The sequence below is a fragment of the Aptenodytes forsteri genome, unplaced genomic scaffold (genome assembly GCF_000699145.1).
Source record: "Aptenodytes forsteri isolate BGI_AS27 unplaced genomic scaffold, ASM69914v1 Scaffold150, whole genome shotgun sequence".
In the NCBI taxonomy this organism is placed as follows: Eukaryota; Metazoa; Chordata; class Aves; order Sphenisciformes; family Spheniscidae; genus Aptenodytes; species Aptenodytes forsteri.
Window position 1 is genome coordinate 941,063 of NW_008795693.1, and position 16,054 is coordinate 957,116.

The 16,054-nt window shown below is 38.5% G+C and overlaps 1 protein-coding gene across 1 annotated transcript in view; it reads right to left on the bottom strand.

The window, feature by feature from the left end:
- COBL (cordon-bleu WH2 repeat protein) overlaps positions 1-16,054 on the bottom strand; it is a 162,681-nt gene that overhangs the window by 62,275 nt on the left and 84,352 nt on the right. The window contains exon 8 of the mRNA XM_009282903.2: positions 15,522-15,716. Within this exon, the coding sequence (XP_009281178.1) occupies positions 15,522-15,716 (195 nt within the window). The remainder of the gene's footprint in view (positions 1-15,521; positions 15,717-16,054) is intronic.

A 16,054-nucleotide genomic window follows, 5' to 3' on the forward strand; every position in this document is an offset into this window, starting at 1 on the left:
AGTCACGCTACAACACCAAATATTTTCACATGCATTGAAACATGTAGACTACACAAGTCTGCGGATGTTGGCTTTGGCAAAGAAATGAACTTCCTCTGTTTCTCTGAATACAATGTAATCCTCCTCATTTATGTCTTCATTTAGGGGGGGAAAAAACAACAAAAAACCCTCAAACATTTAAAAATCACATTTTAAAACCACCACAAACTGATTTTCTACTGATTCCTTTCTCCTCTAGAGAAGTTAAACAAAAAAGGCAAAAAAACACCTCCAAATTTTCATTTAGTATTTGTGCTTATCTTTTCAGTTAGAGCAATACAATTAATAGAACAAATGAACATTGTAAGAGTTTAGAATACATAGTAGAACTGCAGCTCCGTATTTCTTCTGACAACTTTGTTAACGAGTTTGACATGATCAATGTCATCTCCTTGAGTCATTGCCTTTGGGAAAGGCACTGGCATAAGGATTTTACACATCATCTTTTCTTCCTCAGTCTCACATCCAGGATTACAGGCTGGCTGACTGGTTGGTCTGCTTGTCTGTCCTTAAAAATCTGAGAGATGTTATGCGCCAGCTGAAGATCTGCAAAATTGATTTTGCAACTTTGTCCAATTTTGTGCCAAAAGGATGGGCTGTAGCTTAAAATCTGTTAGGGCTAGAAAGTGGAAGGCAATCACACAAACGTTTGACCAGGAACAAGGAGAACCATATCCTTTCTACTGCCACTAAGCGACATACCTCCCTGGAGCTTCCGTTTCTCGCTACACTTAAAATGTTCTTCTGTAGAGATAGCCAAGTTGAATTTCTAGTGCTTAGTGCTAAGTCCTAGGCAATCATCTCAGAAGTCTTCTCAATTTAGAGAAAAACATACCTGACATTTCCAGTGTTCAACCCCCTCATATCAGCCCTCTCCATCTGCAGGCACACAGAATGCCTGGGAAACCTGGTTTGGGCGATACGTCAAGTGATAGTTTCCAATTCCTTTCCAATTTCATAGAAAGGTTTTGGTAAGAAGGGATTTTTAAAGGTCATCTAGTCTGTGCCATCCCTTCCCACTGCCCCTTGCAAATTTCCACTCAAGTCTAGTTCCTTCCAGCACTTACGAAGGGCAGCCAGAAGCCCCTACTTCCACAATCTTCAGAAACCAAGAAGAGGGGGGAATAGCAAAGTGGTACCATGGTGTCAATTAGATGTATTACTAGTGACTGTAGCGTAACATGGCTCTACATCAAGCTACCCCTCACAAGTACAAGATTTTTATCACCCAAAATTACAAATAGACTCTGCTGCAAAGATCTGTTAGAGAAACCCACCGTGGGGGTGGGTTGCTATCCGTGCCTGGAAGTGTCAGCAACATAGAGCTGAGCAGGACTCAGGGGTAGTCTGTTGAGCTATTATATTCTGATTAAGATGAGCACACTGCAAACAACATGAGGTGCCTGTTTCTCTCAGTGACCTGCACCATCCATCCTCTAAAGAGGTGAAAAACTGAAGTGGTATGCACTCAGAGGAACTGGATTTGCATTCCCCTCTCCCCACTTCTATTACTTTTGGGATATGACTGTGAATATAACTCAAACGAAAAATAGCTTGAAGTAGCAGAGAACAGTTTTTACTAGATTATACCTGTGATGTTTTTCCTTGCTTTCTTATTTGGCTAAACAATGACCAGAATGCAACACTATTCAGGCATTAAATTAAACCTGCTTTACACAGCACACATTTACTTAGTTCATTTTTCTATTACGTAATTTTTTGCCTTTTTAATTTAGGATCTAAGAAAGGTGGAGTTACAAGCAAAATCTGAAAAGCGACACAAACCTAGTTTCTAAATTAAGCACAGTGTTAGGGTCATTTTTCATTGCTTACTGAATGCCAGTTCTTCAGAAGCCTCGCTGCTTAAAATTATCTTTGTCTATTAACTTCCCCTAAATACCTTGCCCAACAAAGCCTAATAATTGCTTGACACATACTTTCTCTTTAATGAGAGTTAAAGCTTACGATGACATCAGCCTGTCCCATTTGTCTGTGACTTGCAAGCCAGATGAAGTTTACTTACTAAATGTTGCAACCCTGCCAAAATTCAGGGCTGCATAGAACAGTATGTTCGGGCCCTGATGTCTTGCCAGTTTTCAATGAAGTGCTTGACAGAGACCACATGTGGAGGTCAAGTGATACTATCATGATCTCACCGGATGGTAAGTTGTGGTATTATTCCCAAGGCAGGTAGTATAGTCTGTTCAGAAACAGCTGGCAGGTGATCCATGAACTCACAGCCAGAAGCAACTGGATTATTGCAAAAGATCAAGAACGTTATTGATGTTGGTGAAAGGACTATTCCAAGAATTTTTCTTGCACGTAATTCAAGGACTCAATTATCAAGATGTATGTTTTCTTGCAAAAAAATAAAAGGATCTATTTTACTAACTGCTATCTTAAATCAGAAGCCCTCCTGTCAAACAAATCTTGTATTCTTGCATGATTATTATGTGATGTACGTTAAATGGTAAACTAAAGACACTGCAAGCTCACCTTGCTTGGGTTCTTTTAACATGTTAAGGATCACCAGGTCACTCTGACTTTGATGTCAATTCAGAGATTGTACCTACACAGGTTAGAGGGCAGGACTGGACTACTTCGCAGAGAACAACAGGAAAGCAGGCCATACAGAAATCTTGCAAAATTTTGTAGATTACATTCTCCCACCCCTCTACAGTAACAGCCTATCCAAGTCAAAATGTGAAACACTCAGCACTTCACACAGTCCAGCCTTCAGCTAAAGCAGGTAAGCAATTTAAATCACTATTGAACTGACATTGCTACTATTTCCTGGACAAAGTTGCGAAACATAACTATTCCTAAAAATGCAATAAAGCCACACTGTGGACTCCTTTTATGCAGCAGCAGCTTTCTTCCTCAAGCTAAACAAGCAATATTCTCCTTTCAGAAAAAGACATAATTTTAAAGCAGACTTTAAAATTTCAAGTTCCTCTGGTGCAAAACCTATCAATTGACCATGAACTTTATCTGAGTAAAGACAGATTCTCAAAGGGCCAGGGTAAAAGCAGTCTTACTTCCCCTTGCACTTCTGAGAGGCTGCACCTTCTGGCTAACATCAAAACCTCCACTGAAATTCCACACTAACATCCTTGTTCATACTGGCCAAACTTCAGAAAAAAAATGTAATCAACTGCATTTAATCACTTTGTGACTGAGAAAGCTAAGATTCCTTTTAATTAATTAATCACACTGGGACACCTTACTCTATTTAAAATTATGGGACAAAAGAGTCAGAAATTAAGTATAATAATTACAAATTTAAAAAAAAAGGGGGGAGGGAGACAAAAATTCTTGGAAAATTAGTTGGTTGCCTAAAAAAAAAAGTTGCTGAAAGATATTAAAATGCTTTCTGAAATTTTGTTTTTAAAATGGGACACACGCTGCTAGTAAATAAATGTGCAGCAACACAAAGGTTGAGCATTAGGAGCTCTAAAGAGGATGGGTGGCAATTTGGACTGAAACTATGGAATTTCTTTAGATGTACAGAGAAAAAAATCTGTAATATTATATTAAAATCTAACATACCCTTAACTGATACTCTTTGAAGATATTGAGAAAGTAGTCACTACAGTGCATATATCATCTAGCTGTAGCCTTTGATAACTATTTTAAAAGAATTAATGTGTTTGATTAAGTGTGCACGTACCAGAATTAATTTTTAGAGCTGTTTTTCTCATAAAAAGAGGTACAAATTACTCCCTTTCACTAGCAGCTTTTTTTGAGCCTTCCTAAATTTGATGCTTTGCATGACAGCAAGATAAGCCTTCAGCCATCATTGCGCTTTTCTCTCTTTTCTTTTAATTTGGGCTTGCATTATTTATCCAAACTAGAGTGTACTTGTCTAGCTAAATTAAGCATCCAGCCTGCACAGCAAACATTATCTGATGTTCTGTCGGCTGGTTTCATGTTTGCCGTCTGAGCATTGTTTTGTCAGACATGAAGAGAACAAGTCTGCATACTTCTCATTCAGCTAACTGAATGTCATGTTTAAAGCTCTTTAGGGAAAAATGAACAAATCACCTTCAAATTGGAAATTAATTGTTCTGTGTTCTCATTTCTTAGTCATTTATTGCAGTGTAGGGCTTTTTAAGGACCACAGACCGCTCTTACTACTCACTCTTGTTTCTACTAATTGGTTCTGGTACATCTTGATAATGGACTATGCAATAGGATAGCACTAGCCAGGTTCAGCTCCAGTGGAAATATTAAATAGATAAAACTTTTCAGGTTTATGACCCGTTACAAAAGACCATTGTTTCTGTAAAACTAAATTTAGTATGTCATCACAGAATTTCATGTCTGTGAAGGGCAACAGTTTGTACATGGCTTTTTCAACACAAGGCAATTAACTGAAAGTCGTTAAGAAAAGGTCCACCCTTACACACTCTTCTCAAAGAAATATTGCCCGAGCCTTTGGGCAAAACTGGATAGAACCAGGAAAGCAGTAAGAGATCGATTTGAGTTGCTATCTCCTGAAAGGTAGAAATATCACCATTTGCTAAGCAAAACAATAGCCCCATCACTGCACAAGACAGACATGCCCCAATAATTCCTTCCTCAAAAGACTTGCAATCTAGAAAATATTTGGCATGGACCTGGATGCCAAATCAGATCATCTGATACTGATTTAAAATGGAATGGGATCATTCCATTTCTTTGGTCCATGAAAGCAGGTCTTTCATGCTGCTTCTTCTTTGGTCAGTGAAAGGCTGTGCTGGTTTTGGCTGGGATAGAGTTAATTTTCTTCATAGCAGAAGGTGCTTAGTTGCTGGCGGGGGTTAAACCATGACAAGTCCTTTTTCGTGCCCAACGTGGGGGTCGAATGCACAACAAAGGCACATGTCCCAGTAGAGTGCACTGGACATCACCCATACAGCTCCCAGCTACCTGTAATTTGAGCTGCATACCTGCATCTCAATATTTTGAGATGCAGCCCAGGGGGGCTGCAAATACGACCCTCAGAGTCCTGTAGGGCTCTTTGATACTGCAGTTACAGTACTAAGTTGCAACATGTATACCAGGCAATTTGCTTTAGGGTTCATACTGGAAAATTCTTATTGCTCATATGATTTACTGGCAAAACTTATGGCCTCATTCTGCGAGTGCAAAGTTTTGCACTTATGAGCACAAAACAAGAGAGCAATAATTGGGAATAGCAATCAAAGACAGCTGTTTCTGTTTTTAACGAGAGACATGTTGCCTGGTTATCAAATTACCAGTGATAAGACGACCTAGTGAAGTCATTGAGAATGCTGCCAGTGACTTTCCTGGAGTGGTATCAGATCATACGAGACAAATACTTAGGTACGAATCTCTTCAGTATTCTCTGAAAATAGCTGTACTGGATTAGATCAAGGGTTCTGCTCAGGCTTCTGTATCAGAAGCACCTAGAGGACAGCAGAAGAAAAGGGAAGGTATGTTCAATATTGTCTTCTCCCTAATACTTTTGCAGCCACCAACCATCTTCATGCCAGGGACTTCCTGGTGTGGTTTATATTTAAAAATTCGCAACAGATTTGTTATTCTTGCAGCATTTGTTCAGTCTCCTCTTGAGCCCATGTAAACTTTTAGCACCCATATCAACCCTTGGCACGGAGTTCCACAGATCTACTGCTTGCGTGAAGAACCACACTCTTTGGTTTTGTGGTTTGCCTGCTTCCTACTAGCTTCAGATGCTCTTGTAATGGCTGGTTGAACAGTCAAATCCCTATCCATAGTCTTCATGCCACTTCTTCAAGATGAAGAATCATGGTTTACTTAAGTTGTACAGTTGTCCCTGGATTAAGCTACCTCACACCTTTGATCACCCTTGATGCCCTTCCATGAGTCTCTTCCCATTTTGTAACACCCTTCTGAAACAAAGGGAATGCTACTGCAGTATTTAAGATGGCGTAATAAAGCTCACAGTACAGTGGTGTAATAAAGTTCTCTTTCTCTCTCCTAAAATGCTCTGCATCTGATTTGCTTTTTTGATTGCTGTTGAGCTTTGAGCTGACTTTTTTCAAAGAAGTATGTCTTACGATCCTAAGATCTTCCTAACTGGTTACTGCTAGCTGAGAGACCAGTATTTTACAAGGTATTACGGAAAATTAAGAGTGGTCTTTTCTCATGTGTATCACTTCACACTTACCTACACAGAATTTTACTTGCTTTCACCTGCAAGTGCTGCCAGCACTCAATCTCATAAGGTCTTTCAACAGTTGTTCTTCATACTCAGCCTTTGTCCTTACTATCTGGATAACTCAAGTACCAGCAACAAACGTTGTCACTGTACTGTTTTTTTTTCCAGGTCACTTCTTAATGTGATGAACATGGATCCTCAAATACTCCAAAGCTGTTGCAACATTCCACCACTAGATGAGCGGATCATTTACTCCTAACCCGCAATTCCTCTTTTCTTTTCTTTACTGTCAGTTATTTAAGAGTAAGATGACCTTCCTCTTTATGGAACGGTGACTTGGTTTCCTTAAGAAATCCCCAGTGAGGGACCTCAGTGGAAGCTTTGTGGAAACCCAGACAACTGTATCAACCAGATCACACATATCCATCTGTTTGCTGTGTCAAGAGCACTCTAAGAGAGTTGTAAGGCAGGGTTTCTGTTTTACTAAAGCTCTATTTACCCTATTCATTATCTTCATAGAGATGCCAACTAATTTAATTCTCTATTATATTTTTAGTAATTTTTCCAGTACATAAGCCACATTAGGAGGCTTATAGTGTTCTTGATTTCCCTCATACTCTGCAAAAAACAATTCTACTTCCACGTTTTTTCTCTGAATTTCTTTAAGAAAATCCAAAGTGTGGCATCGGTAGCATTCAGCAATAGTATTCAGTAATATTTTCTCTATTTCTTTGCTCCACATGGTAGAAAGAGACTTAATACAGATACAGTTATTTTATACAATCTTTTCCATTTCAGATAGCACTGCAGTCTCCGGTGCATCATCTTGAGAATACTTTGCACAGCTACTGCTCAGACAAAGGAACTAGAGCGCGCTCCTTAGACAAAGGAACTAAAGTGCATTCCTTATCTATGCTATTGGACAAACTTGATGTTCATTATCTGCCTATGTGGGCAACCTTAACCTATGAAAAATGTAAAGCAAAGTTGAACTGTTTTACCATCCTAGGAGAACTGTAGGCAATTCTCTGGCCAAAGAGTAAGGCAGTGCTTATGTCAGTGTGGCAAAATAAATTATTTTTATATGTCTATATGAGCAAAGGAAAAAGACCCCAGCTTATCCATAAACTCTCAACATCTATAGAAATGCATAAATGAAGTAAATAAGCTTCTGAATAAAATTTCAGACAGAATGACTGGAATAAAAACCCCAAAGAGAGATGGATACTAAAAGCCTAATGGAAAGTTTCATAATTACCATGCAGTATTTACAGCCTAGTACATCCAAACTAAGTGACTGCTACATGAATTTGATGTGAAATACAGAGAAATGAATACAATCTCCAATTTTAATGGTTTTATCCATTAATAATCTATTTGTATTAACACACAGAGATAGACTCAGCTACGCTTTGACCTTATCAAAATACTGCCTCATGCCAGTTCTGTAAGAAGTTCCCAGCCTCTTGATCTGGCATTGTACAGCAGTACAGTACGTAGTCCAGCACTTAATATCCAAACTCTAATACAAAAACTAGGAAGAGAGCATGACTTAACAAGTTTTCTTAGCAGCTGTACTACCCCTCTATCATCTCAAGAACTCTGGAAACTAGCATTAGGTTTATTCTTAAACAACGAACAGACATCTCATACATTCTTGACTACCTGCTGACTTCTTAAAAAAAAAAAGCTTAATTTTATGCTTATTTGATGTGAGCATAAAATTCTTCTTTTATGCTTACACAAGTTGGGCACCTGAATAGTATTCTGGAGAAAGAGCATCTTTAATAAAGATTCAATATCCCTGCCCTCATCACAAAAATGCTGTCGAGAGATATCACACATCGCTTGAGTTCTAATGTCTGCCACCAAAACTGGAGAAGATCATAGCTAACACTCATGATATCCTCAGTTAACGAACAAAGACAAAGGAACTTTTAAAAATAACATGCACTATTCACATTTCAGGCCTGCTTTATACACAAAAAGAAAACCAAACCAGAACAAACTAAAAAGGTGTACAAACCCAGTCATTAAATTATTTTTAATCAACGTTTTTAAAAAATGAAAAACTCAGTCAGGTGTTCTCCCTCCTCCTTCAGAACAAATCTTGCTTTCATGTAAGTTTATAAGTTCCTCAGGGGAACTTATAAAAACCTGAGAAGTGACCTAGAAGATGCAGTATTTTGTAAAAGTAAAAGACACATTTTAAAAACCAGCTTTTTCCTACAGCAGAAACTGATTCATTGCATCCTTCCTCAGAACGTGAAAAAAAAGTATCTGTTATTCTCAAAGGAGACTTCTGGATGCTCCACAGAAAAAAAAAACACAAAGCAAAACAAAACTACATTCACAGAACACTTAAGGGAGAAAGGAAATGTGTCATAAGAGAAAGGTTGAGAAGACCTCACCCAGAAGACCTCTGAGTCAAAAGAAACCTCCCTTCCTCTCTGAAAGATGATAAAAAAAACATGCACTCATATCTTGTTGACTTCTAGTAGACGTTTCTGACTTAGATGTAAGCTATGAAAGGGAGATAACTAATCTGAGTCCATCCACCCTTTTGCTGAATTTTAGGCTCCTTATTAAAACAGAGTACAAATGTCAGATGGTCTCCACCATGAACTGATCATTGCCTTTCACCTTATACAGAAGTACAGGAAAAAGTATAAGGTAAAAGGGAAGAAAATACCTACAGCAGAAGGCTATTCTGCTGCAGTACGAAAAATAAACTGCCCCTCCCCCAAGGAGGACTATAATAATTTGTACAAAAGTAGGATCAACCAACTAGGTAAATCTAAAGCAATTTGAAACACTTCCTCTCGGGAAACAGCACTCTGATCAGAGTGGAGTTTTCACAATAATGAATTACAGCAGATGCACAAAGGAAGAGGTAGAAGAGAGTAAGCTGGCAAGAGTACGGTGCTTATAGAGGTGATCACAGCAGATGTTAAGAAAGCAGGTTTTAGACACCTGCCTACGATAAAGCTCAGTTCTGTAGGTAACTGCGGTAGATGTTCTCATCCAGTTGTGATTCTTCTGTCCCTCAACTTCCCTAGAATTGCAGTGCCTGCTGGTATCATGCCTCTCCCATAAAATGATGCTTCTGATAGTCCAAGAAAATTTGTGAGGAAAAAAAGCTGTCATCCAGACAAACACAGGTTCTTTCTAAGCACTCAGCTGTTTCTCAGAAGGAAAGCCAACCACAGTATTATTATTTGAAATACCAGATTAATCCAAAATACCCAGGGACAAAGCAGATTCAAGAAACTTTAACTCACAGGGCACACAGACAGAGCGCTCTACTGATGGCATCTTTACTGACACAGCTGTGCATACTAGGAACGTACCTTACTCTACACTGTTCTACAGGATCTGTATTCATTGCTTTAGGGCTTAATTTGCAGCCACAGGGAAATATGTCATTGTGAAAACCTGAGGAGAACAGCAGTAACAGTGTGATTTCATACCAACCAAGATTATCAAGCTAACCATGAATCTGTGGCATTAGATTATGAAGAAGATGGAAGAGTGGTAATCACTTTGTGCAAACGTGCAAGAAAGGTATCTGTGCAAAGAAACCCCGCTATGCTGGGGGGGACATCAGTGGAAGAAATGCTTGCTTTGCTCAGATTTTTATATTAACAATCTCAAATTAAACTCCTTTTGCAACAGAAGGTGGCATAGTGAAGAATAATATGATATTAAAATCACAGTGGCCAGATACTGAGTTGCTGAGCAACCAGACGTAGCTTGTGACATCTTAAAAGTTCAGAAAACGTCAAGCTACGAACTCAGCTTCCCACTTATGGACAGCTGAGCTAACCATTTCTAAAAATCTTGGCCACTGTTTTAAAAAACATTTTACTTCTAAGGAAGATAACGAGTCACATTTCCAAGTGGCTTCCAAGTCCATGCCTGTAGCATACACACATACACATGGGAAATTTGAGAACTGCAAATTCAGGGACTGATTCTGGAAATTTGGGTGAATCTATGGTTCAATAACGCTTTGAACCAATTTAGTATGTTAATTATGATTTCAATACCATTTTATTCATACATTTCCTTCACTGCCTATCCTTTATTTTTACTGCTTGAACATTATTCTGTGGTTCTTGCTGGCAGAATGAATTGCGCGTATGTTTTCACTGTATGATGTGCTCATTTGCAATGTCATTTAAAGTATTTCAGGGTTGCCTGCAGATGGGCACAAATTCAATGGCTTTCAGCAGGACGTTTCACTAGAGTATTTCCTCCTTTTGACAAACTCTTAATATGCTCAATCAACCAGAGGGGACCTAAGCTTTCAATCACTGATGTATTCTATTTATATTGGTTTATATATAAAAGGACAGTGAATAGCACTGTAACACAAATTCTGTTGTGAGAAAGGCATCCCTACCAAAGGCATGAAAATGCTACTAAATGGCTAAGATGCCTAACCCAGTGTCCTGCCAGCTCTGCGGCACTCCTATCACTAATTGCCGGCAGAATCAGAACTCTTTCAAGTGCAATATGCACTGGAACAGGGCACCACGTGTCGCAGGAGGCTGCTGTCTCCAACAGGAGTATAGAAACACTTGAAAAGGAAAAAAAAAAGAAAGAAGAATAAAAACCCTGTGGTGGTCAGTATTAGAAATTATCAACTAAGATGGCAAAAATAACATTTCCTCTGCATTTCCACATTTTTAATTTCCTTCTGTTTAACAAGATGTACATCAAATACTGAAAGTATCTTTTCTCTATAAACTAGAAATTTGGCACATTTTTAGTGTGAGTATCTTACTTTCTCCAGGAAAGATATGAAAGTCTCACTTATATTTGTTCATGTTAAAATGATTCTCTTAAAGCTGAACTTCTAATTTAGGCATAAAATTGGTCAAAAATAAACTGGAGGTAGGGAGAAAGAAACCTGCCAGCAATGATCTGAGCATGACTGTGAATCTCTTTGGCTGCAATATTCCTTTTTATTCATGTGAGTAAGCCTTGTGAATTAGTAAGTTATTCTTGGTGAGAAAACATCAGCCTTGATAAACCGCTAGGGGCAAGTAGTCTGCTCTAAAGGTATGGCCTTGACCAAGAATGGGGAGTCAACAACTGTCCTCAGCAATTCAAGTTTGAGATCTAAACAGAGGAGAGGGATGTAAGAAGCAGGGCAAAACCCACAGTATTTCAAATACGTTCGTTTGTCTACAACAACCCCCAGGAAACTATATAAACATTGAAATAAACCTGAAAATTGTGTTTGTTTATAATGGTACCTTCTGGAAGCGTGAGGCCAGTTCCTCACCCACACTAAAAGCAACGATACAATTTTTATTTAAACCCACTGTCTTGCAATATTACAACTAAGATTAAAATCCATGAAACATGTTAGAATAATGTATTTGTTATATCGCCCCATTCTTCTATTAGTACAGGAATTTAACTGGCTAGTAACAAATCCCAAATGCCTCTTGTTACATCTACATATTATATGAAAGTGCTTCTGTTCTGAAAATCACAGCAGCTGAAACAGCACATGGCTCCTTTATCACAGTCTACAAGTTGCATTTCTGGCTTCTGGAGTTGACATCAGAGCTATTATACAGATGAAGGCACTGAAGAGCCCTCTTCTAATTCTGATATCTCCAAAGAGCCTCAGGATTTTATTCTGAATAAACTACTCCATTTCATAGAAAAAGCTCTTACAGAAAGTCCCTGAGGCCTTCTTTATCATCCTCCCTCACTCCAATTTCTGTATTTCCCCATACACACTAAAAAAAAACCAACCGTAATTATTCCCATAAACTAATTCACCAGTGCACGATAGTCTTGACCTCCAAAAGACTCAAATACTCAGTTCTACAGTTCTTCCAAGAAGTGACCCAAACACACTTCTTTTTCTTTTAAAGAGAGGTCAGTGAATAAGCTTCTGAGGAGATGTGTTTAATTCTGTCAGACTTCACGTGTGGGTTTTCTCTGTGTGCTCTATCTACAATGGCATACTCATATAGTTTTCTCTTATATATCTTGTCTATATGGTACATGCTTTTTGGGGTTGGGATTCAGCTTACACTATACATACCGTAAGGTGGCCCCAAATTCTGCTAGCACATAATCTAAAGTGCTGTGACAGAGAACAGAGATTGTTTGCAAAGGGGGTTCAGTTTTTGTTCACCCTCTACACTGTTCTGCTCTACTCTCCAGATGGTGTGGGCTCCACATGGCAACTTAAGAAAGGAGGGGACCTCCTTGCCTCTAAAGCATCCAACCTTCTGGATTTCATACTGGAAATGTTACCGTACCCTGGTCTTTTGAAGACTACTTTTTCAAGTGACTTCTCATTATTCTAAATAGCATCCCTTGGGAGATGTTTAAAAAAAACAGGGGGGAAGTCTCCAGGGAAGAAATCTGTAGACTCCTTTCTTTGACTCTACATTCCTTTGCAAACTACTTAGTGCATGTTCAGCGCACTCTGAAACATTGCTCAGCTGTGCTCTGAACAGAAATGAGTATTTTCTAAAGGAGATTTAAAACAGTTACAGAGAGAACACTACCTCTAAATAGACATGGAAAACTAATGATGCTGCACTAAAAAGTAATTAAAGTTACTGCAGGGGCCTTACCCTCAAGGAGGTAAATTACTATAAGCCCCACAGAAACAAAAGCTACAATATGGTAAAATTATATTGCAGTAATCCACCTACCCAGAAAAGCGAGTAGAGAAAATCTAAATCTAAAGCATAAATTAAAACACCCCAGTCTTCATACACATGAAAATTTTTTATTGTAACCACTAGGCAGGGAGATGAGATATATATTCCTAAAGCATGATCTATGCTGTAAAGAAAATTGAATGCCCTGGAGCTTAACAATGGGTTAAAAATAGCAGGCTTATTGGGTTGGAAAGTCAAACTATAGGTATTCGTAACAGCTACAGTATGTGCTTTTCTACAGAACTTTATGGAACCAGATAGTTAAAAAAGAAAAACCCTTCTGAAAGTTCAGAATACCACCTTTTTCATTTTCTATTAATGTGCTACTGGAAATAAACATGTTCCCCTTTTGCAGGATCTTCCTGTTAGTAACAGTTGCACATAAATAAAGTTTTCTAAACAAACATCTTATCTTTTTATGGAAGGAAGTCCATTAATAAGGAATTGACGTCCTTCCCTGAAAAAAAAGATCAGTGCTAATTCTTTCCCATAAACTAAAGAAATAAACTTACACCCTGAGATTTTTTACTCTATTTTCACAGCAAACTGGATAGTCTGCACGTAGATAAAATAGAACTGTTTGGGTTTTCTTATAAACAATATCCCTGTTGCTACCTCGCCACATAATACTGAATAATTAATCTCTTCCCTCGGTTTTTGATTGCTTCATGGAACTTGTGCTTCATTTTAACTGTGCTCCGCACATTCTTGTTCGAACTACAGGGCAGCCTGTGAGCAACTTTCAGCCTGGGAGCTTCAGAAGCACACTGTTTAATATTTTGACCTATGCAACCGTTTTCAGAAAGACGTCCTTTACCCAACAAATGCAGCCAAACAGACTCTAGCAACCGTGCTCATAATCTACTGTGCTCTTCATTGGCTTTGTCAGCTACACAAGACGTTTCTATTGCCCCATATTAACTTCGTCATGGAAAATCCTCAGACGCAACCTTCATCTGTTTCCCTTCTTCAAAATAGCTTTTCCTTTAGACTAAGAGAATTTGAAGTTGACACTGTACTGTATGCTACTTGTGATAAATAAAATAAATACTTTCCTCCCAATGGCTTCAGAAAGTCAGCATTTTAATCTATTTGCAACAATGCTGAAAATAGAAATGTTAACATGTTTAAAGAGAGTTTAGATTTTCAGTGGTTTTGTGCAACACAATTTAAAATCTCAATGCCACACTGCATGGAAATAAGCCTAAGAAAATGGCAGAATAATATAGTCTGTGATTACCACACTTGTATAAACTTAAGAGTTATAAAGCCACAGTATTTTTGTATAAAAAGATCTGTTTATCTTAAACACATTAAATGTTTAACTCTGGGGAACACAAGAAACTTCATCAAAGTATTTACAGTAGGAATTTCAAAAGGATATTTTTAAAAAGAAAGTGCACCAAATGTTGCAAGAAGACACTGTTGTTTCTTTTCAGCTGTGTCTATAAATGAGTGCTATTTCAAAGGCACCTATTCCAACTTTGAAAGATGAAACGCCACTATGTTCCAGCAATCATACTTTTAGATAGCCTTAGAACGGGAAAATAAGATTCCACAATCCTTTACCAAAAGCGTGCATCAACTGCTTACACAATGCTACACTGGAGAAGGCACTTAACGTATGTCTTAACACAGATAAATAAAAGAGTGACAGGGAGTGAGACTGAGCACCAGACTCCTCCTCCTCCACTATACTGAACTCAAAGATTCCTTCCTAACTCCCATTTTGCACTAATACAGTTCGCTTTCCAAAGACCAGTCTGCTGTAGAGGTGACAAGCCCTAAGCAGATATAGTCAGTCCACATTAGCCAGCCTTGAAGGTATTGGTTCCTTGCATTCTTATTTAGCATCCATATATTGCTTTACACACTGACTTTTATACAGTTTACATTTAGAATGTAATACTTTTTGTTGATGGTGGAACCAGAAGTCTTAATGCGCTTGTGTATGTTTAGTAACATACATACCTGAATGTCACTATAAAAACAGGAACAATTTCCTTTTCCTTTAAGTCTATTCTTTTCAAAGGGTTAGGCCCTCAGAAAGGTTTCCCCCCATTTCTGTTTAATTCTTGATAACGGTATTGCAGAACAGTGACCTTTTTTAAAAGCAAAAACAGAGCACTGCTTTAAAAGGTCACATGGCACAACTCAGAAAGCAGAGATGATCTCCTGGTATCCCACGGCAGCACTGGAAATAGGGATGTAAGCGACAGCCTGACACGCATCTGGGCAAAACAGGACGCTGAAGATTTTCATCAGTCATTAGAACTGTCACCCATTTTCCAGGACTGCCCTGGCCAATAAGGATTCCTAGTCACCCTATACAATTTCCAGCTTTTCTGCCTTACTTTTTCTTCACCCTCCTTCTTTTAGCATAATGCCTCACAAAACTTTGCTGATTTAGAAAGATTCTTGACATGGGGGAAAGCTAGGGGCAGTCTCAAGAAAGCTCAGTAAATATGTACAAAACTCCAAGACTTTTGATAATTTTGTTTTGTAAGATGAAGAGTTTTGGTGAGCTGTAGTTACTGACTAGCCAAAATATCTGTGAATGACTTCAGCTCTGATGAATGAACTGATGGTAGCCAGCACGTCAAGCAAAGAAGCCCATTCTGTGCTGTCACTGTTACCTGTGCTGACGTCTTTTCTTGTCCACTCATCTCCACGTTCTGCAACGCAGGTGTCACAACTGGTGGAGGAGGTGCTCTGCGCTTTTTCACTTCTGGGTTTGCTGCCATTCCTGAGATGTTACCAAGGGACAGTGACGGACCCAGGCTACTGGAACGAGGATTCACCGAAGGGGAATTTGGTGCTGTGGAAAAACCCTGTAAATGGATTAACATCTTGGATTAACGTCACTTTTTAAAAACAATGTGAAAGAAAGAAGAAAAACAATACACATCTGGTTACCGTTTAAATAATGATATGAATAATCATGTATGCTCCTCTGCCAAACTTGCTGAATTGCAAACTGTAACTTTTGGACACTTCTAAAGGTCAACTGGAACAAAGCTTACAGGCAATATTAATAACTCAGGAGACACGATGAGCATGGTGAGCAGATCAAGGCCTTAATGCATTTTTATATTAATACACAAACAGAAATATATGCAGTCATACAGTAGTAAATCTACAAATAGGAAAGACTACGAAATATGATTGC